Source organism: Nyctereutes procyonoides, unplaced genomic scaffold (genome assembly GCF_905146905.1).
Source record: "Nyctereutes procyonoides isolate TBG_1078 unplaced genomic scaffold, NYPRO_anot_genome, whole genome shotgun sequence".
Taxonomy (NCBI): Eukaryota; Metazoa; Chordata; class Mammalia; order Carnivora; family Canidae; genus Nyctereutes; species Nyctereutes procyonoides.
The window spans coordinates 3,885,606-3,912,081 of NW_026575040.1; the positions used below are offsets into that span (position 1 = coordinate 3,885,606).

General features: G+C 37.0%; 1 protein-coding gene across 4 annotated transcripts in view; it reads right to left on the reverse strand.

The window, feature by feature from the left end:
• The window catches only part of NEO1 (neogenin 1), a 240,070-nt gene that overhangs the window by 58,571 nt on the left and 155,023 nt on the right, over nt 1-26,476 (reverse strand). For 2 of the 4 annotated variants that reach the window (XM_055319824.1, XM_055319822.1), the window contains exon 8: nt 3,076-3,295. In XM_055319824.1, coding sequence (XP_055175799.1) covers nt 3,076-3,295 — 220 coding nt within the window. The remainder of the gene's footprint in view (nt 1-3,075; nt 3,296-26,476) is intronic. The other 2 variants (XM_055319823.1, XM_055319825.1) reach the window with 1 other exon arrangement.

Sequence of the window (26,476 nt, forward strand, 5' to 3'; positions counted from 1 at the left end):
ACTGGAGACATTTTAACACAGATGCCACCTGGTAGTAATGTCTTGCCTTTTTGTGTCTAGAACTGTTTATAATTCCCAAAACATCTTGTACAATGTTCAGAAAAACATTATTCTATGAGTAGCTCCATCCATCTGGCTCAAATGAGGTCACATGCACTTCTAAAGAGTGTTAAATCAAGTGGTTTTGATGAAGGTTTCTATATGTGTGGAACTTGACAGTCTAGTTATTAAATACAAATGTAGGGATGCCTGGGTGCCTTAGGGGTTGAGCATCTGCCTTAGGCCCAGGGTGTGATCCTGGGGTCTCGGGATCGAGTCCCACATTGGGCTCCCTGCATGGACCCTGCTTCTCTCTCTGCCTGTGTCTCTGCTTCTCTCTCGGTGTCTCTCATGAATAAATAAACAAAATCTTAAAAAAAAATGTATCAGATGTAAGCTCCCTGGTAGAGACGCAAGATTTACTTCATGAGTGAGAGCCCTAACCAAAACAGAAAATTTTAGCTTTCTTGTTTTGGTGTAAATGAAGAAATCTGCTTGGCAATGCTAAGAATACATAGCACATGGCATAGTTCCTCCCAAAAGTTTTATAATTGGGTTGGGAAAACAACACAATACACATAAAGTAGCAGAAGAGTATGACCTATTGCAGTATAAGATCATGTGTTATCATAATTAAGTGCCAATATTAGTGCCACAAACACATATAAGGGAAAGGCTGTATATGCTGAAAAAGGTAAAGCAAAATGCTTTGAGGGCTTCATGGGGCTTAATCTGGACCACAAGGACGAACTGACTTCAGCTTCAGGTGGGAAAGGGGGAAATGACTGAAGAGAACACACTTGAAGAAAGGTGGCACAGTGACAGCAATTAGATTGGCTTCCTTAAGAAAGACAGTCTCTTCAATAAATGGTGCTGGGAAAATTGGTCATCCACATGCAGAAGAATGAAACTAGACCACTCTCTTGCACCATACACAAAGATAAACTCAAAATGGATGAAAGATTTAAATGTGAGACAAGACTCCATCAAAATCCTAGAGGAGAACACAGGCAACACCCTTTTTGAACTTGGCCACAGTAACTTCTTGCAAGATACATCCACGAAAACAAAAGAAACAAAAGCAAAAATGAACTATTGGGACTTCATCAAGATAAGAAGCTTTTGCACAGCAAAGGATACAGTCAACAAAACTCAAAGAAAACCTACAGAATGGGAGAAGATATTTGCAAATAACATATCAGATAAAGGGCTAGTTTCCAAAATCTATAAAGAACTTCTTAAACTCAACACCAAAGAAACAAACAATCCAATCATGAAATGGGCAAAAGACATGAAGAGAAATCTCACAGAGGAAGACATAGACATGGCCAACATGCACATGAGAAAATGCTCTGCATCACTTGCCATCAGGGAAATACAAATCAAAACCACAATGAGATACCACCTCACACCAGTGAGAATGGGGAAAATTAATAAGGCAGGAAACAACAAATGTTGGAGAGGATGCGGAGAAAAGGGAACACTCTTACACTGTTGGTGGGAATGTGAACTGGTGCAGCCACTCTGGAAAACTGTGTGGAGGTTCCTCAAAGAATTAAAAATAGACCTGCCCTATGACCCAGCAATTGCACTGTTAGGGATTTACCCCGAAGATTCAGATGCAATGAAACGCCGGGGCACCTGCACCCCGATGTTTCTAGCAGCCATGTCCACAATAGCCAAACTGTGGAAGGAGCCTCGGTGCCCATCGAAAGATGAATGGATAAAGAAGATGTGGTTTATGTATACAATGGAATATTCCTCAGCCATTAGAAACGACAAATACCCACCATTTGCTTCAACGTGGATGGAACTGGAGGGTATTATGCTGAGTGAAGTAAGTCAATCGGAGAAGGACAAACAGTGTATGTTCTCACTCATTTGGGGAATATGAATAATAGTGAAGGGGAATATAAGGGAAGGGAGAAGAAGTGTGTGGGAGATATCAGAAAGGGACACAGAACATAAAGACTTCTAACTCTGGGAAATGAACTAGGGGTGGTGGAAGGGGAGGAGGGCGGGGGGTGGGGGTGAATGGGTGACGGGCACGGAGGGGGACACTTGACGGGATGAGCACTGGGTGTTATTCTGTATGTTGGTAAATTGAACACCAATAAAAATTAATTTATAAATAAATAAATAAATAAATAAATAAATAAATAAATAAATAAACCAAAAAAAAAAAAAAGATTGGCTTCCTTAGAAAGTGAGTTAAACTGGGAGGAGAGACAAGTAAGGTTGGACAGATAAAATAAAAGCTGGACTATAAGTAAAGTGGCCTGGGGATTTTGGACAATCTTCTATAAGCAATGAAGAAGCAATGCGAACTCCTGAAAGAGGTGGAGATAGAGAGGAACTTGATGAGAATGCAGTTTTAAGAAAATTAGCTACTAATTACTCTTGTGTCATTAAGGGGACCCCCTATGGGGCTCAGCAGCCCACATCCACATAAAGGTGCAGGCAAATATTCATTTAAGATTACTTCTCTAAATTAAGTCTACCTTAATTTCTAGAATCTCAATTTTTTTTTAAAGATTTTATTTATTTGAGAGAGAGAATACACAAATTGGTGGAGGGGCAGAGGGAGAGGAAGAAGCAGCTTCCCCACTGAGCAGGGAGTCTGATGTGGGGCTTGATCCCAGGACCCAGGATCATGACCTAAGCCGAAGGCAGACCCTTAACCCACTGAGTCACCCAGGTGCCCCTAGAATCTGAATGTTCTAAGCCATGTCCTATAGGTTGTGCTGACTGAACCTTATAAAAAAAGAGTAGCCTTAGTTATATCTTAATTCTTCTACCTAAATAGCTCTATCTGTCCTTTTCCCATGTCATTCCTGAGGGCCAGGAAAGAATACCAGGACTTCAGTCTGATTGGGATAAATTTTAATGACTTGCAACTGAGAAATATGCATCATGGTGATATTTTCTGGACTGAAAATTGGTACAGATTCTGCACAACAAAGAGGCAGAGTGAGCATAACAGGCCTGAGATAGACCAGGATGCAGCCAACTGGCTCCACACATATGGACACTTACCTAGCAATCCCTTCCTTGGTGTAGAAGACAGAGTAGGTAAGGTTGTCTCCATGGGGATCTGATGCAGGTGTCCGCCATGTCAATTTGATGAAGCGGGTAGAGACGAGGGAGGCCACGACATCCCGAGGAGCTGAAGGTAGTGGTCCCGTTGTGGCTGGTGCTAGATGGTCAGTAGTGGCACTGGTCAGTGAAGTGGGAGGTAATGTTGGGATGGCAACATCTTGTCATGTGCAAACATTGGGGAATATGAAGGGCAAACCACGACGGTTTTAAAAAAGAGAACAGAAAAAACAAAAAACAAAAAAGAAATAAACAAAACCACGATGGGAAATAAAATAAAATGAATGAACATAAAAAAGGCCATTAAACTGAAGGCTAACATGCAGGCCAGGGTTAACTACTGAAAACTAATGGGCACTATTCAAGACGTATCACTGTAGAGCAAGCAGACTTTCTGGTCGCTATAATGGTTGTGGGCCAGGCACAGGGAGGTGACGGCTGAGAATAAAACATCTCACAGAAGGACACAGCAGTGACCAAGTAATTTTCTTTATTGTGAAAACAGCATGCAACATCTGTCAAACTTTGCACATAGAAATATCATCACCAAGGAAAAACCTCAGTTCTTTTAGCTACTGTATCAAATATGGAATAACATGTAATAAGGATGAACCCAGTTACTCTCACCATGAGCTTCCTGCAGAGCTGGGGTCTTCAGCTCTGCAGGAGACTCTCAAGAGTCACATTTGTAACTGTAGTCTAATTTTTAAAAAACTTTTATTTATTCATGAGAGACACAGAGACACAGGCAGAGAGAGAAGCAGGCTCCATCCAGGGAGCCCAATGTGGGACTCAATCCCGGAACTCCAGGATCATGCCCTGAGCCCAAGGCAGACGCTCAACTGCTGAGCCACCCAGGCGTCCCTGCAGTCTAATATTAAACTCTGCTCTCTATAATTCGGCAATTCCTAGGCAAGTCTGATAGCCTTCCTCACTTCACTACTATTTTATTTGCTATCTTTTTCAATTCATTTAACTACAACAATATAGAAACATGAATAAAAAAATTCTCAAACCATAGCACAATAATCAGGCAGTTTGTTAACAGTCCTCTGTAATATATATTGCCATGGCTTGCAGACTTCAGGAACTTGAGGGGACGGGTGAAGCAGTGGCAAGTCAAAGCTTTACTCATTGAAGCCTGGAAGCTTGTGTACTTGTAGTCATAGGCAGTCCATTCTGTTGTTGGACACTTTGGATTTTCCTAACATTGGACCAAAAATCTCCATCTTGGGGCTTGAAGGTATAAATATAGTCTCACAATTTTTAACTAAACAAGGTCATCAGAGTTGTGTCATAACCTTAATGGGAAAATTATCAGAAGAGAGGCAGAGAGGAAAACATGAAAATTCTGGACCTATTTTTCAATAAAATTGTAGGTCAACAACCTCTAGGAAAGGTCTGTGAACTGTAAGAGAATCTAAAGTGAGGCAGTCAAATAACTATGCCAGATACAGTAAGTTTTCTAAGGGAAAGTACAGAGGAAGACCAACCTAACGTGGCTACTTAGGTGGGAAAGAGGCAAGGGTCATCCAACAGCTACCATTTCTATGTGGCACTCTGGCTCTTTATATAGGCTCGCTGAATCCTTACAAACCTATGAGAAAGGTACCATCATTTTATTTCTGTCCTGTATGTAGAGACTGACATTTAAATAGGGCTAAATCACCCATCCTAGGTCACAGACAGTAAGTGATGGTGTGTTAAAACCAACTCTGGTTTTTCGTTTAAGAGGTTTCTGTGTTTAGCCAACAAGGAGTTCTGCCCCTGCTGTGCCACTTATCAACGGTGTCACCTTCAGCAACTCACTTACTTGCTTTTCCTCTCCTTATGAGAAAGTACTTTGAAGAGTCCAGAGTGCCATCAGAATGTAAGACTATGAAGTCACAGCCACAGTCCCAGAAGATACAAGTCCACACTCCACTGGTACAAGTGTAACTATTGTAAGAAAGTCACACCTGAATGGCCTGTAAGGGCTTATTCTTATCTTTGATGCTTCAAGAGATGTGCTGCATCAGAGAAAATACTTCTCCTTCACAGCTTTCAGAGTTCTTTTTCATATACTGTGTCAGTTTATTCACACAACAACCCCATGAGGGAGGATGCAAATGACAAAACTGGATGCTGGGGTGAAGGTTAGAAAGGACTCAAGGACTCTCAGGTTTCTGGCTTGGGAGGACAGGTGGTTGGTGGTATCATTCACAGAGTACGACAACATTAAGAGAGGCTAGAGCCTGAGGGAGAGATAGCAAACCTGGTTCTGAACAGGCCATGTCCAAAGTAATGATCCAACATCCACCAGAGAAATGTGTAAGAAGCAACTGGAAATACGAATCCCTGATTATTGTAAAATTAAGTCACTAAAAAAAACCCTTAGAGGGAAATAGTTCAAAGAGTAGCCTGCACACAGTCTAGCTTTGTTGCCTCATTTCTGTGCCTGTGTAGAAACACACTAAGTAAAAGCTGCTTCCAAGTCCAAAAGGTCTCAGGGGGTCCTTGGATATTAGATTTAACAAAGACTTCAAGGCAGCTGTTAAAAATATGTTTAAAAACTAAAGGAAACTGTCAGGAACTCTGCAGGGTCTGAGATTTCCCTTACCTATGAGCTAACAAGACAGCCTATTCCTGTTTCATGGGCGCTGGCAAAAACAAGTTTTGCATCAGAGACAAAACTTTATTACTTAGGGCAATGGCCATAGCTAGGCCTTTTTGTTTGTTTTCATCAGTTCCCCCATGCACCCCAAATCCCACAAAGGCCATCTAAAGCGCCCAGGATGGACGTGTACCCATGCAGCAGGTTGTTATAGGAGAACCATGGACTTGAGGAATTTCCCACTTCTAGAGCAAGCCCAACAAAGAACAGGCCTGCTGTGGATATCTGATTTAATTCTATTGTGATGAGGCACATACTTTCTACGGATGCAGTCTTTTAAAATTTCCTAAGACTTGCTTTATGCCCCAGCATGTGGTCTATCTTGGAGATTGTTTTGTAGGCGCTTGAAAAAAAAAATCTGTATCTGTAGTTTGGTTGGAGATTCTGTGTTAGGTCAAGGTGGCTGAGAGAGTTAAGTCTTCTATACACCTTTGTCTCAATGGTTTAATCATTTTTTGAAAAATACTAAATTCCCAGTTATTTTCACTGAATTGTATATCTCTTCTTTGACTGTATCAATTATAAGTATGTATACGTCTAATAACAGAGCCCCAAAATACATGAATTCAAAGAATATGGAGAAATCTCAAATTTTTGGAAATCAAACAATCTGCTTCTGAGAAACCCAAGGATCAAAGTAGAAATTACAAGAAAAATTTAAAAAATATTTTTAACTAAATGAAAATAAAAACACTACAAAGTAAAAAACAAGGGAAGCAGCTAAAGCAGAGCCTAAAGGGAAATAAATTTATCTGAAAAGAAGTCTCACATGAATTACCCAATTTCCCACTTAGTGAAGAGTGTAGATCTTAAGCATTCTCACATACACACACACACAAAGTAATCCTGTAAAGCGAAGGAGAATTTTAATTCACTTGTTAACTTGAGTGTGGGAATTCTTTCACAAAATATACATATATCAAATCATCATGTTGTACACTTTAAATATATTATCATTTATTTTTCAATCATACCTCAATATAGCTGGGAGATATTAAATTGAGTAATATGTTAGCCAACTTAAAAGAAAGACACAAGATTAAGAAATTATTGTTATTTTTTAAGATTAAGAAATTAATAGAAGATACAAATTACCTAAATCAAGAATCAAAGAAGGGACAATACAACCAACCATACAGATTGGGAGGTTACGAAGTCAAACTATGAACAAATTTGTGCCCATAAATCAGAGGAAATAGAAAAATTCTCAGAAAGACAAAACTTACCAAACCTACTTACAAAGAAACATAAAATCTGGGTAGAACTATAACAAATACAGACATTTAACTAGTAATCAAAAATCTTCCCACACAGACAAGTCCAAGTCCAGATAGCTTCATTGGAAAAATGCTAACAAACATTTAAAAGAAGAAATAATACTAATCCTTCACAACTCTTTCAGAAAATAGAAAAGAAACACTTCTAGCTCATTCTGTGAGGCTAATATTACTCTAATATCAAAGCCAAAGGAAAAGAAACTATAGACAAATAGCCCTTATGATAACAGATACAATACCTTTTAATGAAATACTAGCAAACCATATTTGGTAGCATATTAGAAGGGATATACATCATGACCAAGTAGGATATATCGCAGGAATCCAAGACTAGTTTAATATATATATAAAAAAATCACTGTATTATACCATATTAGAGAAAAAAAGAGAAACTGATCAGCTTAGTAGATGCAGAAAAAGCATGTGACAAAATCAAACAACTACTTATTCGTGATAAAAACTCTCAACATACTAGGAATAGAAGTTCCTCATCTTGAAAAACCTATAGTGAAAATTATACTGAATGGTTAAAAAGTAAATGCTTTTCCCCTAAGCTTGGATACAAGATAAGGGTATCAGCTCTCATTTCTTATATTAAAAAAGCTTTGTACTTAAAGTTCTAGCCAACGCAGGAAGGCAAGAAAAAGAGAAAAAAATAAATAAAGATCGGAAAGGAAGAGGGAATACTGTTTTTATTTGTGGGTGACCTAATTATATTTGTGTAGAAAAAACTAATAATCTACAAAAAAAGCTACTAAAATTAATAAGTTTAACAAGGTCATAGAATGCAGAGTCAATATACAAAAACCAACTCTATTTCTTTTTTTTAAAGATTTTTTAAAAATATTTTTAAGATTTTAAGATCTTTTTATTTTTTAAGATAGAATGCAGAGTCAATATACAAAAACCAACTCTATTTCTTTTTCTTTTTTTTTTTTTTAAGATTTTAAGATGTTGAGAGAGCAAGCAAGAGAGAGAGAGAGAATGAGTGGGGTAAGGGGTCAGAGGGAGAAGCAGATTTCCTGTGGGGCAGGTAGCCTGATGCACGACTCGACCCCAGGACCCTGAGATCATGACCTGAGCTGAAGGCAGGTGCTTAACTGACTAAGCCACCCAGAGGCCCCAATTCTATTTCTATATACTAGGAAACAACAACCCAAAGATGAAATTAAGACTACAACTCCACTTATAATAGTATCAAAAAAGAACAAAATATTTAGGAATAAATTTAACAAAAGAAGTGTAAGATTTGTACTCTGAAAACTATAACACATTGCTGGAGAGAAATTAAACATCTAAATAAAAATATTTAAATGAAAAGAAGATCTAAATAAATGCTTATGGATTAGATGACAATGTCATTAATATGACAATCTGCCCCTAAAATATAATAGAAATGCAAAAGACCTTGAAGAGCCAAATCAATTCTGAAAAAGAAAAGGTTGGAGGACTTGCATTATCCAATTTCAAAACTTATAATAAAGCTCCAGGAATCAAGACAGTCTGGTATTGGCATAGGAATAGGCACACAGATTAATGGAAGAGAACTGAGAGTCTATAAATAAACCCTTATGTTTGTGGTCCACTGGTTTTTGGCCAAAGCTTCAAGAAATTTTAAGTCGGAAGAAGAGTCTTTTCAACAACTGGTGCTAGTACAACTCTGTATCTATATGCAAAATAATGAACTTAGATCTTTACTTAGCACCACATACAAAAATTAACTCAAAATGCCTCATAGACTTAATGGAAGAATTAAAATTTCTAGAAGAAAATAGAGGAGGAAGTCTTCCTGTCTTGGGTTAGAAAAAGCATTATTAAACATGATGACAAAAGCACAAGATATAAAAGAAAAAACCTGATAAACTGCATTCTATTAAAAATAAAAACGTCTGCACTTTAAGAAAAACACAGCTAAGTAAATGACAAGACAAGCCATAGGCTGGCAGAAAATATTTCTGGATCATACATCTGATAAAGGACTTGAACATATAATTCAGAATATATGTTCAGGACCAGAATATATAAAGAAATCTTACAAATCAATTTAAAAGTGGGCAAAGACTTAGATGTTTTGCCAAAGAAAACATAAGAACAGCTAATAAACACATGAAAATTATTACATCATTAGTCATTAGGGAAATGTAAATTAAAACCATAATGACACACTACTATACACTCACTAGAATGGCTATAATCAAAAAGGCTTCTGAGTATTGTACCAATACAGTACTAAGTGTTAGTGAGGGAACTGAAGAACTGGAATCTTCATATATTGTTGGTGGGAACGTATTAATTAAGTCTTTCAACTGATGAACACAAATTGTCTCCTTTTAGTATTTAGATCTTTAATTTCTTTCAAAAATGCTCTATGTTTTCAGAGCATAAGTTTTTTTTAAATTTTTATTTATTTATGATAGTCACACAGAGAGAGAGAGAGGCAGAGACACAGGCAGAGGGAGAAGCAGGCTCCACGCACCAGGAGCCCGACGTGGGATTCGATCCCGGGTCTCCAGGATTGCGTCCCGGGCCAAAGGCAGGCGCCAAACTGCTGCGCCACCCAGGGATCCCTAGAGCATAAGTTCTGTATTTCTTTGGTTAATTTAATCCTAAGTACTTTATTCTTTTTGATGATACTATAAAGCAAATTATTTTGATTTTTGTATACAGATACTGACTTTATTTGCACATTCTTTATGATTTTCTATATATAAGATGATATCAGCTATAAACAGAGAATTTTATTGGTACTTTCTTAAAAAGTTAAACACAGACTTAGCATACAACCCAGAAATTTTACTCCTAGGAATCTACCCAAAGAAATGAAAACAAATGTCCAAATAAAGATTTGTACACAAATGTTCACAATATCATTATTCATAATACTTAAAAATTAGAAACAATCCACGTGTTCACCCACTGGTAAATAGGTAAACACAATGAGGTATAGCTCTATAAAAGATATTAAGCAATAGAAAGACAGGAAATACTGATATATACCACAATGTGGATGATTTCAAAAACATGCAACGAATGATCCAGTTGTAGAAGACTACATATTATATGATTCCATTTTTATGTAAAAGAACTGCAAAAAGCACTTTTATAAGTGACAGAAAGTAAATCATTGATTATCTGTGGCTAGGGACAAGAGTAGATATTGACTGCAAGCAGATATAAGCAAATTTGGGGGGATGGAAATGTTTTGTCTCTATATTGTAATGATGACTACACAGCTCTATAAATTTGCTAAAAATTACAGAAGTATACACTTACAATGCATGCATTTTATGGTATGTAAATCACACTTCAATAAAATCATTAAAAAAATGAAATGGCTTCACCTGGCTAGCTGGAACTATTCAACATACTTTCTCCAGTGTATAGTTAAAATAGAGGTACAACAGCAATAGTTACAGAATCCAAGGACATCCCTGTGACTCAAAACACCTGAGCTTATAACCAACCTATCTGAAGTCTTCGCAAAAGTATCCAGAAATTACTCAATGATTTTACATACCGATTAGTCATCAAGGGTCCCAAAGCATAACTGAAATCTTTTTTTTTTTAAATAAGAAATCTGACTATATTGAGTTATGCTGCTTCCTTTCCCTTCTGCCCCCAAAGTTCACTCCTGAAAATAAAAGATCTGAACCCATCACTCCCCAAAACTATTTACAGGATGAAGTCCAAACACCTCAGTTCAGTGGTCAAGGTCCTATATGCTGTGCTCGAGGTTTGCCTGGTTACTGAACAAAGATGGATTGTTCAGCTTCCGTACCTATATTCACACTGCTACTATATTTAGAGCAATAAGCACCACATAAATCTGATTCAAGTCAAAGGCAACTGGGAAATATGTTTGAGAAAAGGTATTAAACTTTCAAAATTCACACACTGAAAATGCTATGAGCTCTGACCTGTGCCCAAACACTTGGCAGCAGCTTCATGCTGGCACTTTCACCGAAACCTAATGACCTCAATAGGCTCTGAAGTGGAACTAATTGAAGTGACCTGTGTGGGACCCTGAAGAAGGACTATGTTCCTCCTGATGTAGTATGCTCCTTGAGGAAACCATCAGAACTCTTTTCATTTTTCTGAGAAATCACTTTCAAACCAGCTCTACTGTGGCTGATAGATCCGGTTTTAATGATACATAAGATTTGTGATAGATGAAGTGTCACTTTTAGAAGTTTAGTAACTATGAGTTTAACCAGTACATCTATGCATGTAAAATAGTTTCTAGGTAGAGATCATTAAATTCTGTGCTGGGCATTTTGCCCTCAGTTAAGTGGATCCAGTTATCCTAATCTGACATCCACTCACACCAGCCAAGTGAGCTGTATCACATGTTAAGTTTTCTTCTGAAATCCAAATTTTGTTCCTTCTTCATAATCTTTCTTTGAAAACATATTAGTTTTAAAATTTCTTTCTCACCTATTGAAGGAGTTCAGAGGATTCTGAAGTTATCTTGGGAAAAATTTCTATCTTTCTAGATCTTCATTTCCTTGCATAGAAGAATTTACTAAATTGGTATTTCCCAGGAACACGCATAGGAGCATTATTCAGAATTCACTGTTCAAAACTGAATCATATTAACATGGTGCTTATTGCTTTAAACATAAGAGCAATGTCAACAAAAGTACAGCTCCACAGAGCATTTCTTTTGGGAGATGATAACAAGTGTACTATAAAAAAGAGAGAACAATCATATTTGTGAGATCATACAGATCTGCCATACTTTTTAGCATGTTAAAGATTCCTAGTAATTCTATAGGAGAAAAACCTGTTCTGTTTGTTAACCTAGAATTTCCCATTCCTCTATGATCATGAAATCTATTTTCCCCAAACAATAATCCAGTTTGAGCAATCCTTAATGATACTTGAGATAGTGTCTAGCAGAGTTCTTTAAGAGCCTATGTCTGAAAACCAGTCATTGTTCAACTACTTCTGGAGGCAGTCTATTTCATATTTTTATTTAAAAACAAAAATGTAGGGGCAGTTCGGGTGGCTCAGCGGTTTAGCACCACCTTCGGCCCAGAGTGTGATACTGGAGACCAGGATCGAGTCCCACGTCCAGCTCCCTGCATGGAGCCTGCTTCTCCCTCTGCCTCTCTCTCTCTCTGTGTCTCTCATGAATAAATAAATAAAATCTTAAAAAAAAAAACAAAATGTAATGAACTTGTTATAAAATAATTCATACAATACAGAAGTATACAATGCAAAAAGATTAAAGTTCTACTTTTCATCATTTCTAAAATACCACTCTTACAGGTTTGATTTCCATTCTTCCAAATATTTTCCTTTTCAATTATTCATATATATATGTACATATATATATACACACACACAATATGAGAATAAAATGATACCAAAAATATTGTTCTGCAAACTGCTCTATGGTGTAATATGTCTTTAAGAGCTTCCCATGTCAGTATATATACTGGAACCTCATCATTCCCAACTGCTGCATGCTATTCTATAATACAAACATACATAATTTATTCAGTCATCCCCTTACTGTTACTTACATGTAGGCTAATTCCATTATTCATTTATTTTGGCCGCTATGGGCAATGTTTCTGAAAATTTTCCTATACATGTATCTCTGTGCACATGTGCAAATAATTCTGTAAGATGAATTCTTAGAAGTGAAATGCTGAGCCAAAGGTTTGTTTATTTGAATGCTTCAGAGATGATGCCAAATAGTGTTCTGAAAACCTATTTTTGGCTTCAGTTTTAGGAGACAGGGCCAAATACATTGCTGGGTACACCACTTTATAAATACCCCTAAGCAACAAACACGACAAAAAATACGAACACAAATTCCACTTCGGACAAAATTAAGAGATATCTGTAATACCAACCCAAAATACATGCAAAAAGAAAGTAGATTAATGGAGCAGAGCTGAACCAGGTACTCCAAGAGGGTCGACTGACGAGATTCAAACCATCTGACCATGAGAAAGTGGCAGCACTCAGGAGACAGGGATGATGTGGGGAACAGGAACTGGGAGCTATTAACTCTCCATCGCACTCCTGGGGACAAGAGGTTTATACTTAGGAGAAACTATATCAGAAAGGCTTGGGCTCAGAGGTAACCAACAAGTGGATGAAGACCTCACAGATCAACGTGTTCCTTCCAAGGGTTGTTTTAAACTGTTAATGGTGGTTCTAGAGAAGCCTTGCATCTAGATACATATTAGACCTGCTCTCAAAATACAGCCTTTCTGAGGTCTGCGCTGGAGACCTGGGGTGTTCAACAAGCTCTCTCTACTCTGATTGGGTGGAATATATATATTTCCCAGCCCTGTGTATGCTCCAGTTTTCCAGCTCTTCAGTAATTGTTCTTTCCTTAGATGTTCTTTGCTAAACTTGTGGACTCTTGCTCCGTATACGTGCAGCTTAGTATTCAGTAAAAGACTGAGTGGGAAAGGGTTCCCACAGCTTTCTTGAGCTTCTCTGCACGTTTCATTTCTCTCCAAAGGGCTGCTCCACAAATTCCAATTCCCTTTCTCACCCTAGATTCTGATCTCTGTCTCCTTAGCTTATCGAGACTGCAAAGCTGTCTGTTCCCTTCTCTCAGCTCAGTCCTGCAGTCTGAAAAGTGCTTCCAGGCAGAAAGCTGGGGTGACTGTTGGGCTCATCTCATTTGTTTCCCTTCTGTTAGGGATTATGGTCTTGCATGTTCTTAAATATCTAAAAATACTTACTACATGTATTCTGTCCAATTTTCTAGCTGTTTACATCAAGAGGGCTAGTCTAGTACTAGTTCCTCTGTCAGGGCCAGAATATAAGTTCCTAGTACTCCTAAGATATTACGATAATTTAAAATACTCTTTCAAAGAGGTACCACTGTAATAAAAAAACCATTGTATTAAAAACATTTCTAAGCTCTATTCATTAGAAAAACATTTATTTTTACTTAAAGTGCTATGTTCATTTGTTTCCTTTGTAGAAACTAATATCTACTATACATTTGATAAATGTTCATTCAGTGACTGAATAAATAAAAACTAAGAAGAGACTTAACAAAAATATGTAACTGGAGGGATATGAAAGAATTTAAAATATGAATTTATATCATAAACAAAACTTTTGAAGCTGAATTTCTAAAGAGAGCTTAGTTTACATGAAAATAAAGACTTTATGCAAAAATAAGCAGCTCTCTCTAGATTCTTAGACAAAGTAAAAGTAATACCCTTATTAGCCAAACAAGGTCAGAATGATATCTGTGTATATATAAGTATACATATGCTATTCAACTTCCAAATTAATCTTGAACAATTGGTGCATGGGTGGTTCAGTGGTGGAATTCTCAGCTGCCAAATTAATCTTGAACTGTCTTTCTCCATTTTGTAAAAGTTTCACCCAACTTATTTTTCAAAGAAAAGTTCAGATGCATTCAACACTCAATTTTACAAGACAAGCTTTCAGATTTTCTTATTAGTTTTGAATTCTTATTCCACTACACTATTAACAAATGTAGCGGCTTCTGATTAGGGCTAAAGAAGTACCCAATGTTTAGTGCCAAAGAAGCCTAACCTGAAACTCTGGATTTCTGAACAAAAGGAAAATTGCTCTGTGGTAACACAAAAGTGTTTTCTACACTTCTGCTCCCAGTCAGGCTTCTGAAAGTGGATGCAGGAATGACCAGACTGAAGAGTATCACCACTTCAAGAGCAAGAACAACAAACTGTCTATCGATGAGCGGGGCACCAGATTCTTATAAAAACTCAATGCACAATTTCTCAACTTTCCAATGATTCTTTTCTACCTCTTGTCTTACCTTATAATTTAAATCTAATTTGCAAGAAACAAACAAACAACAACAACAAAAACAAAGAACAACTTAGTGAAAGTACCCTGGCATTTTAGCAAGCATCTGTAATGGAATATCATCAGAATACCAGTAGTCTAAAGAGACAAGGTATTTTCATAATTGCCACTGGAAAATCAATCAGAATTGCAATAAATGCTTGTCCCATTCCAAAATTATCATAAAAATATATTTATGAATGTTCAAGTATGTCAGTATTCATCCTTAACATTTCTCTATTGGGTCTTACTCACACAATTCTGATAGAGAAGTTCATTTCCTCCTCCCACTATAAATAGCCCAAAGAAAGCAATCAAAAAACCTTGCGAAGCACAGAAAAACAACAAGAGTCCAATAAAACAACTGTTCCTTCAGATTAAAGACATTAAAATGAAGCATTTACACTCAACAGGGAAACAACAATTACATTAGGCTATTAATCATAGCACTTTATTAAAAATAAAAACTCTAACAGAACGTGGGAAGAGCTGCAAATTATTTGCTCCTGAGAGTAATCTATCACATAAAGGAGCCACTGAAAAATCTGTGGCAGTTACAATGAGTTCAAAGCTGTGCACTGGTTGTTCCCAATGGTGTCTCTCAACAGAGTAGGCATATTTCATGGAACCCTGTAAGTGAGAGGCATAGGGAAAAGACAGATTTCTTCCCCCTTTCTCAAACTAACACAATTTCACCACTATTTCCAAATTTAAAATATAATGATACTGAATTAAGAAAACTAAAGTAGAGGAATAATGTTATATAGTGGTGATAATTTAGGCTTAGCATCCTCTTATACTGCCACAATCTGATTTATAAACACCTGCTTTTAGAAGACTCGTATAAATAAATAGCTAGAGCCCCAGAGCCTATGCTTTCATTCTGCTGGATGCCCCACATCAGAATTAGGGTTAAAAATCTTAAGGTTTTGGGACACCTGGGTGGCTCAGTGGTTGAGCGTCTGCCTTCAGCTCAGGGAGTGATCCCAGGGTGCTGGGATCGAGTCCCGTGTAGGGCTCCCTGAGGGGAGCCTGCTTTCCCCTCTGCCTGTGTCTCTGCCTCTCTCTCTCTCTGTGTCTCTCATGAATAAATAGAATCTTAAAAAAAAAACAAAAACAAAACTAAAGGTTTCTACAGATTCTAAAGGCCCAAAATACAAGGAGCCCTAAAAAACAGAGATTTTTAAAAAGATTTTAGTTTAAAGTAAGGAATAATTTTTTTAAACATAAAGTTCTATTCATAACAGTAGAATGGGATGTCTTATGAAAAAGAATGCTCTATCACTGGAAAATGGTAAGGGTTAGTTTTATGACAATCATTGTATAAACAGAACTTGCAATTCTCAAATTCTATGATTTTCTGAAACAGAAAAAAATGATCTTGCTAATAGATCTTAGCTACTCTATGTTTAACATATCATTTGTTTGAAGTGGCATGTTTCATTGCTATATACTATAAAAACAAAAGATTGCTTTGTGAAATTGTGACGTGAATTTTAAGACTTGGCAGATACACGCTATTTTCCTTCAAGGTGTATGTGACAGAAACAAGAATTTATTTGTTGCCTACTTATGGGATCATCTTCCCTATTATAATCCACGTTGTTTAACTTCTAAAAGAAGAAATCAAAATGTTTATTGAGCATGGAAATGACTCCCAGATATCTTGAATTTTCTTGAAATTTTCATGCAAATTTAGGTACTTTTATTGATGTCAATGTAAGAAGGGAGTCTCTATCTAATTAATTCGAAAACTATTTTCCATTTCTTAGATATTCATAAATATTAATCCCATCAGCAGGATTTTTTTAAGATTTTATTTACCCAGGTGTTCCCCATCAGCAGGATTAAAACAGATATGCTCAAGATTCCTACACATATTTAAATAAGATCCACACAAATATTTACAAGTCAACAACCCTGCTGTAGAAATTGATTTAAAAGGATGCAGTTATAAAGACAAAAATTAAACTGAATAAATATACATTATTTATTAATAATGTTTACTGAAATGCTACATGTCAGGCAATGTTAGAAATCATACAGATAAAGGACACAAATAATAAAAGGCACAAATCCTTTTCCTGGTGACCTTACAGTTTAGTAGGGAAGAAACTGTATGCATCCAATGATTATATTAAAGGAGAAAGTAGATAGTGCTAGAAAGGAGATAAAATAAATGTAAAATGAGGTAAAAAGAGATTTATTTCTGCTGGAATACTGCCAACAGTGTTGCAGCTGTGGTGGCATTTAAAATTGGGCCTTGAAAGATATACAGGATTTGGTCTTAGGAGGAGGGAATTGAATTTTAAGAGCAAAGCAACTTACATGCTAAAGTATAAAGTGGGTGAGGAACTAAAGTTAATTGAGTTTGGGTGGGGGGTAGAAGCTATATATCCACAGTATTACTAGTGTTTAAATAGATCTGTTTGTCAGTTGGACAGGCTTGGTTCATATCTTGGCTCTGATACATATTTAGTTGTGGGATCCTAGATAGGTGACTTAATGTTTTTAAACTTCATTTTTCTTAAGCATACATACAAAACCATTTTACTGTGTTGATGTAAAGATTAAAAGAGATAATATACTGGAGGCATTTAGCATGTTCCCTAACACATATTGTAATATATTTTAAGAAATATATCTGGTTTTCACAGTTCCTGAAAATGCTTCAGAGCCATGTAAAGGTAGAGTATCTTGTTATTAATGAAGGTGTACTGTGGACTCTGCCCAAAGATGGGGGCTGGTCGCCAGGAGGAACAACTACAGGATTAAAGGGTTGTAACTCTTAGGATATCCCTCCCAATTCCCACCACCTCTAGGGAGGGAAGAGGGGTGAGGGCTGAATCAGCCAATAGTCAATGAGTTATCCAACGATGTATTATTTAATGAAGCCTCCATAAAAACCCAAGACGACAGGGCTGCTTGGATTGCTCAGTTGGTTGAGGATCTGACTCTGGTTTTGGCTTATGTTATGATCTTACAGTTGTGGGATCAACCTCCACAATCGGCTCCATGATCAGTGGGGAGTCTGTCCTTTTCCCTCTGTTCCTCCCTACTCATGTGCTCTCTCTTAGAATAAATAAATCTTAAAAAAAATAAAAAACAAAAACAACCCAAAAGACCATGAGGACAGCTTTTTGGCCTTTTTGGAGAGCTTCCAATGCTTGGGAAACTAGAACACTCCCATATGTCAATAAGCCAGGCTCCAAGATCCATGAGTATAGAAGCTCCTTTGTTTGGCACCCTGACCTATGTATCTCTTCACTAGCTATTGATTCATATCCTCGGTCATATCCTTTAATAAACTGGTAAGCTCGTTTCCCTAAGTTTTGTGAGCCACTAGCAAATTAATTGAATCTAAAGAGAAGGTCAGGGCAGCCCCAGTGGCGCAGTGGTTTAGCGCCACCTTCGGCCCGGGGTGTGATCCTGGAGACCCAGGATCGAGTCCCGCGTCGGGTTCCCCGAATGGAGCCTGCTTCTCCCTCTGCCTGTGTCTCTGCCTCTCTCTCTCTCTCTCTCTCTCTCTCTGTCTCTCTCTCTCTATCATGAATAAATAAAATATTTTAAAAAGTTATTAAAAAAATAAAATAAAGAGGAGGTCACTGGAACCTGCAACCTGTAACCAGTTGGTCAAAAGCACAAGTGACAGCCTGGGGCTTGGGACTGGTATCTGAAGGTGGTGGTGGTGTCAGGGGACGGGGTGGACGAGGAGTACTGTAGGACTGAGCCCTTAACTTGTGGAATCTGATGATATCTCTGAGCAGACAGTGTCAGAGTTGAGTTGAACCCCTGAACACCCTTGTCAGTGTCTAAGAATTGCTTCAGTGTTGGGGGGGGGGTCCCTCTTCATGTTGGAATTCAATCCAGGAACCCTATAAGAGCAGGTATTCAACTGATATTAACTTCTTATAAACAATGCTAACAGTTAAATCTATTTTATTAATTTAAAGTGAACAAGACTAGATGAAGTTGGATTTAACACACATGTACCTTCTCCTCCAATCAAAATTTCTTGAAATTACAGAAAAAAATACTTGAACAAGAAAATATGCCATCCTTAAAATTAAAATGTTGAGGATGTCTTTAAAAAAATAAGTGGTTTGGTGAAAACAAAAGAATAGAGTAAATCTATAGCTCAATCTGACAAAGGAGAAAACAAATCTTTCAAATGAACAGATAAGAGCAAGCCCAAACATGTTCCACAGATTAAAGACATTAGAAAAGACATGGGAAAATAAGTAAAGAACAATCTTTGGAATACCTGGGCCAGATGTTTCCCCTTCTGCTCATACTGGGTCACACACTGCCCTGGTGTGCTTGGGACTAAAACCTGACCTAAAACCGTTTCCCCCAAAAGAGTACTTAGGGCAAAATTTCATGAATAGGCTACACAGGTAAACAACAAGCAAACAAGCTTAAAGATAAATATATACTGGAAGCTAGGGCATTTGGAATCAATGCAATGAAAGAGAGGTACAAAACTCAATAAAAGAAATAATCAAAAGAACAAAATAAGCAAATGGGAGAAAACTTTAAAAGATGTTAAAGATTTTTTTTTTTAAACTTTTATTTATTTATGATAGTCACACACACACACACACACACAGAGAGAGAGAGAGAGAGAGGCAGAGACACAGGCAGAGACACAGGCAGAGGGAGAAGCAGGCTCCATGCACCGGGAGCCCGACGTGGGATTCGATCCCGGGTCTCCAGGATCGCGCCCTGGGCCAAAGGCAGGCGCCAAACCGCTGCGCCACCCAGGGATCCCTGTTAAAGATATTTTTTAAGAGTTTTTTTTTTTCTTTTTTTGGGGGGTCGGGAGGTGGAGAAGATGGGTTAAATAGGTGATGAGGATGAAGGAGTGCACTTGTGATGAGCACTGGATATCGTATAGAAGCGCTGAATTACTACATTATACACCTGAAACTAACATTACATTCTATGTTAACTGGAATTTGAATAAAAATTTAAAAAGATGTTAAAGATAGGAATACCACAGAAAAAGAATAACATTATTTACAAAACATTAGAGATCTTGGAAATTAAAAATATAGGCAGGAGAGATGTCTGGTTTAAATCCTGGTATGTAAAGAGCCTGAAAGTCATCCCTCCTGTCCAGGAAAAAGCTGGACAAACTTAAAAAAGAATGAAGCTTAAAATGAACACCTTGGGCAGCCCGGGTGGTTCAGCGGTTTGGCGCCTGCCTTCAGGCCAGGGCGTGATCCTGGAGACCCGGGATCGAGTCCCATATCAGGCTCCCTGCGTGGAGCCTGTGTCTCCCTCTGCCTGTGTCTCTGCCTCTCTCTCTCTCTTTCTCTCTTTCCCTTTCTGTGTCTCTCATGAATAAATAAATAAAATCTTTAAAAAAAAATAAAAAATAAAATGAACACCTTTTCTTGGATTCATCAGAGAACTCAGATTACAAGCCAAAGTGCCACCACCAAATACGAAGACACGGTGCATCCACAGAGATACAGCAACCAAGATCTGCTTACATGAAGTTGAAGCCACTACAGACATAAACTGATAGAACACTTAAATGGTAATTTTGATGAATTGCTGGAGGTTGAATGTGGACTACGTAAGAATAAGAAATTCCTAGAGACCACATCTTAGAGATGGTGCTATATTTCTGTGGGCTTTCCTTCATGATGAGAACTCCACCAGGTTCTCACCATAAGGATTCAAAAAAGATCTCCTTCTATACTGAGGTGGGAGGAATAATAATTGTAAAACAAACAAACAAACAAACAAACAAAAAACCCACCAGAGTCTTTTCCATAACAAAAGCCTACTTTGCAGAGGAAACAATTTTGTTACAGCACCATTTTGAAATCTTATTCCAGGTAGAGAACAGGAAGTTCTACCCCTTCTAATTTATAGGTTTCTTCTTTCACCTAAGAGGAGTGGGATGGGGGAGCAAAAACAGTACGAACATAACCCACAGTGGGACGGGGCTTCTAGGAAATAGATTGGAAACACAATCAGCAAGGAAGGGAACAGGAAGTGGGGGGGGAGGGGAATCTATATCATTAGAGTAACACTTCTGACCATCACAGCCACGAGACACAAGCACACTTAAAATCTGAGATTTAATCATAAAATGGTCCTCCTTGTCCACATCTTAACACCACACAAACGGGACTCAAGGAAAGTAACAGTGGATTATAGGTGAAAGAACGGTAAGAAGCACTGAAGAACAGAATATGTGAAAGCTCTAAAGTCAAGAGGAAAGTCCAAAATGATCAAGTATGCCTGAGGAATTTGAAACCCTTGGTATTTACAGCTACAATAAACATTAAACACAACCCAACTCCTACCTGGATTAATATGAATCCTCACACTAGAGGCCTCTTTACCTCCCTCAGTTCCCATTACCTGAAACAAGATGCCTAACTCTCAACAACAAATTACAAGGTATGCCAAAAGGCAAGGGAAAAAACACACCATAAACAGTCTGAAGAAATGAAACAACCATTAGAACAATATCTTATGTCACAGATGTTGGAATTATCACATAGGAAATGTGAAATATGGGCAGCCTGGGTGTCTCAGCGATTTAGCGCCGCCTTCGGCCCAGGGCCTGATCCTGGAGACCCGGGATCGAGTCCCACATCGGGCTCCCTGTGCCTGTGTCTCTGACTCTCTCTCTCGAATAAATAAATAAAATCTTAAAAAAAAAAAAAGGAAATATGAAATAACTATGACTAATAGGCTCAGGGTTATAATGAAAAAAGGACATAATATATAAGAACAGATGAGTTAACAAAGAGAATCTAAAGGACCAAAAGGAAATGCTTCAAATAAAAAACAGAGTAACAGAAAAGAATAATGCCTTCATGGGCTCATCGGTAGTAGTCTTGACATGGCTGAGAAAGAATTAGTCAGTCTTAAGATAGGTCCCAAACTGAAATGAAGAAGAATGAAAAAAAAAAAAAAAAGAACATCTAAAAACTGTGGGACAATATAAAAAAGTGTGATATGTATCTAACTGAAATACCAGAAGAAGAACAAAGAGACAATGGAGCAGAAAAAATATCTGAAGTAATAATGGCTGAGAACTTTCCAAAATTAATGATAAATACCAAACCATGCATCTCTAGGAGACTCAGAGAACACCAAATAAGATAAATATTCAAAAAATTCATACCTAAACATATCATATTCAGACTGCTGAAAACCAAGGACAAAGAGAAATTCTCGAAAGGAATCTGTGTGGGGAAAAATCATCTTCCCTGTAGAGGAACAGTTAAGATTATAATGAACTTCTTGTCAAAAAGACACATAGGGAAGAAGAGAGTGAAATGAAATCCTTGGTATTGAAAGAAAAAACAACCACCAACCTTGAATTCTGTATCTATATTTTTTATCTATCTAATTTTCTATTCAAAAACTATCCTTCAGAAGTGAAGGAGAAATAAAGACTTTCTCACACAAACAAAAACTGATGGAATTTGCCACTGGTTGGTCTATCATGAAAGAGATGTTAAAAGAAGTTCTTCAAATGGAAGAAAAATTAAATAGGTCAAAAACGTGGATCTACATTAAAAAGAAGTGTCAGAGAAGGAATAAATGAATGTGAGATAAAGTCTTTTTTTCCATATTCTTAACAATCTAAAAGGTAACTGTTTAAAGCAGTAATATGGGTAAGTGAAATGAATGATGGCAATACAGAGGAATGGGAACGAGGAATTGGAAATACTGTTATAAAGTACTTACACTAGAGGAAACAGTCATAGTGTTATTTGAAGATGAACTTAGGTTTGTTAAAAATGTATTTGTAAAATCTAGGGCAACCACCAAAAACTTTTTAAAAGAAGTATAATTGACACTAAGAGGAAATGAAATAGAATCATGTAAAATACTCAAAACCATAAAAGGCAGAAAAAAGGGAAGAAAAAAAAACAATAAAAATTCAATGAATAGAAGAAAACAGTTACAAACACAGTAGCTATTAATCTGACTACATCAATAATCAGTTTAAATGTTAATAAACACACCTTTTAAAAATGACAGAGATGGCTAGATTGGATTAAAAAAATAAGAAAACTGTATGTTGCCTGTAAGAAACCTATCATCTATCTATCTATCTATCTATCTATCTATCTATCTATCTATTGGAGTTCAATTTGCCAACATACAGCATAACACCCAGTGCTCATCCCGCCAAGTGTCCCCCTCAGTGCCCATCACCCAGTCACCCCAAACCCCTGCCCACCTCCCTTTCCACTACCTCTTGTTCGTTTCTCAGAGTTAGGTGTCTCATGTTTTGTCACCCTCACTTATATTTTCACTCATTTTCTCTCCTTTCCCTTTATTTCCTTTCATTAATTTTTATATTCCCCAAATGAATGAGACCATATAATGTTTGTCCTCCTCTGACTGACTTATTTCACTCGGCATAATACCCTCCAGTTCCATCCACGTCAAAGAAAATGGTGGGTATTTGTCATTTCTAATGGCTGAGGAATATTCCATTGTATACAGAGACCACATCTTCTTTATCCATTCATCTTTCGATGGACACTGAGGCTCCTTCTACAGTTTGGCTATTGTGGACATTGCTGCTATAAACATTGGAAGAAACCCATTTATTTATAAGATTTTATTTATTTATTCATGAGATACACAGAGAGAGAGGCAGACACAGGAAGAGGGAGGGTAAGCAGGCTCCATGCAGAGAGCCCAATGTGGGACTTGATCCCAGGACTCTGGAACTATGCCCTGAGCCAAAGGCAGACACTCAACCGCTGAGCCACCCAGGCATCCCTAAACTCATTTAAAAGTAAAGAGATGACCACAACACATCCATTAGTATGGCTACTATCAAATAAAAACAACAAAAACAACAGAAAATAACAAGTGTTGGCAAGTACATAGAGGAAATGGAACCCTTCTGCACTGCCAGTGGGAATGTAAAGTGGTAAAATGGTATAGCCACAATGAAAAATAGTATGGCAGTTCCTCAAAAAAAATTAAAAACAGAATTCCTAAGATCTAGCAATTCCACTAGCTATAAATCCAAAAGAATTGTACGCCCATGTTCATAGTAGCATTATTCACAATAACTAAAATGTGGAAGCAACCCAAGTATCCATTGATGGATGAAAGGATAAGCAAAATGTGATATATACATACCAAAGAATACTGTTTAGCTTTAAAAAAAGCAGGAAATTCTTACATATAGGTATAACACGAATGAACCTTGAGGACATTATACCAAGTAAAATAAACTAGTCACAAAAAGACACTATATTAAAGTTACAGTTTTGCAAGATTAAAAGAGTTCTGGAGATGGACTGTGGTAATGAGTGTACTATATTAATGCACTTAATGCCAATGAACTGTATACTTAAAAATGGGTAAGAAAGTAAATGTTATATGTATCTTATTGTAATTAAAAATTGGAAAAATAATATTGGCAAAAGAAGATAAGATAGAGAAGAAGTAAAGGACAAGGATAGGTAGAACAAAAAACCATGGGCTGGGGCAATTCCAGTATATAATATTAAAAGGACGAAGGGGCTGTGAACAGGAAGTTGATTTACAAATTCTCTTCTTAGGCCCTGTCCAAAGAGGCTCAGCTGAGTTAGAAACATCTTTTTGTTAGAGATTAGAACAATAAATGCAAAATTTTGAGTAGGAGGATTCCTTTATATATACATTTTTAAAAAAATATCTTTATGGGTTAGTGGTTTTAGTTTAAATATTCCTTGATTAGAAGTCTACATGACTAAAAGTTATAATGAATTCAGTAAAAAGAAAAAGTACAGGGATGAAGAAGGACACACAATGCTAACACTAATCACAATAAAAAACTGGAATAGCTAGCTATATTAATTTTAGACAAAGCAGACTTCAGAATAAGGAATATTATTAGGGATAAAGGGGGCATTACATAATGAAAAAGTTGTCAATTCTTTAAGACAATATAATAATCCTACATACACATGCACCCCAAAAAGAGTGCCAAAGTAGATAAGGCAAAAATTGATAGAACTGCAAGGAGAAACAGGTAAATTCAGCATCATAATTGAGAGTTTAATCACCCTTCTGTCAGTAAACTGTAGATCAAGCAGGAAGAAAATTAGTAAGAATATAATGTCCTGAATAACATTATCAATCACTCACCTTGATCTAACTGACATTTAAAAAATATTCCAGCCAACAACAGCACAATGTGTGTTGTTCAAACTTACATGGGAATTCCCTGAGACATCTGTGACATAAAACACATCTTAATAGACTTAAAAGGATACAAATCATTAAAAAAAATATGTTCTCTGACCACAATGGAGTCAATATAGAAATAAGTAACAGAAATATAGATGGGAAACCCCCAAGTATTTAAAAATAAATACACATATAAATAATCCATGGGTCAAAGGAGAGGCACACAGGAAATTAGAAAATATTTTGAATTGAATGAAAATGAAAACACAGCTTATTAAGCTTTGTGGGATACAACAAAGATAGTGTTTAGAGAAAAACTTACGGCATTAAAGCATACATTAAAAAAGAGAAAAACCTAAAATCTATAACCTAAGTTTCTACCTTAGGAAACTACAGAAAGAAGGGCAAATGAAGCCTAAATCAAGAAGAAAAAATGAAATAATAAAAATTAAAGCAGCAACCAATGAAAATGAAAACAGGAAAACAACAGAAAAAACAAGACTAAAAGCTGCTTACTTGAAAATATCAATAAACTGATAAACTCTAGCCCGGCACCAAGAAAAAAAGAGCCACAAATTACCAATATCAGGTATGAAATGGGGCCATCACTCTGGTTCTCGCAGGCATGAAAAGGATAAGAGGATACTACACATTTCAATAACTTTGATAAAACAGACATATTCCTTAAAAAAACACACTATTAAAACTTACACAGGAAGTAGATAACTTCAACAGCTCTATGACTATTAAAGAAATGAAGCCTATAATTAAAAATTTTCTTTTTTTAAGGATTTATTTATTTTTGAGAGAGGAAGAGCGAGCCGTGGGGAGAGGCAGAGTGAGAGGGAGAGAGTGTCTCAAGCAGACTCTGTGCTGAGTGCAGAGCCCGACGCAGGGCTTGATCTCACACTCTGAGATCATGACTTGAGCTAAAACCAAGAGCTGTTTACCTAACTGACTGTGCCACTCAGATGCCCCAATTTAAAGCTTTCTATAAAGAAAGCACCAGGCCCAGGGGGTTTCACTGGTAAATTCTGCCAAACAGGTAAAGGACAAATAATACTAATTCCCCATAATTTCTTTGAGAAGGTAGAAACAGAAAGAATAATTTCTAAGTCATCCTATAAAGAAAGCATTATCCTAATATCAAAACCAGACAGACATTACCAGAAAGTTACAAAACATATCTCATAAACACAGATGCAAAAATCCTTAAGAAAGTATTAGGAAATGACTGAATAAATAAAGAAAGGGAAGAGAGACAAATCCCCTGCACAGAAAAATTTAAAATAGTTTATGTGGATACTCTGTCTATAAGAAAGTGGCATGTAACTCCCTGCTTTGTAAGTATGGGCTGTATACAGTGACTTCTTCCAAAGTGCATGATAATAGAAAAGTAAAAAAGAACTCACTTCACAGT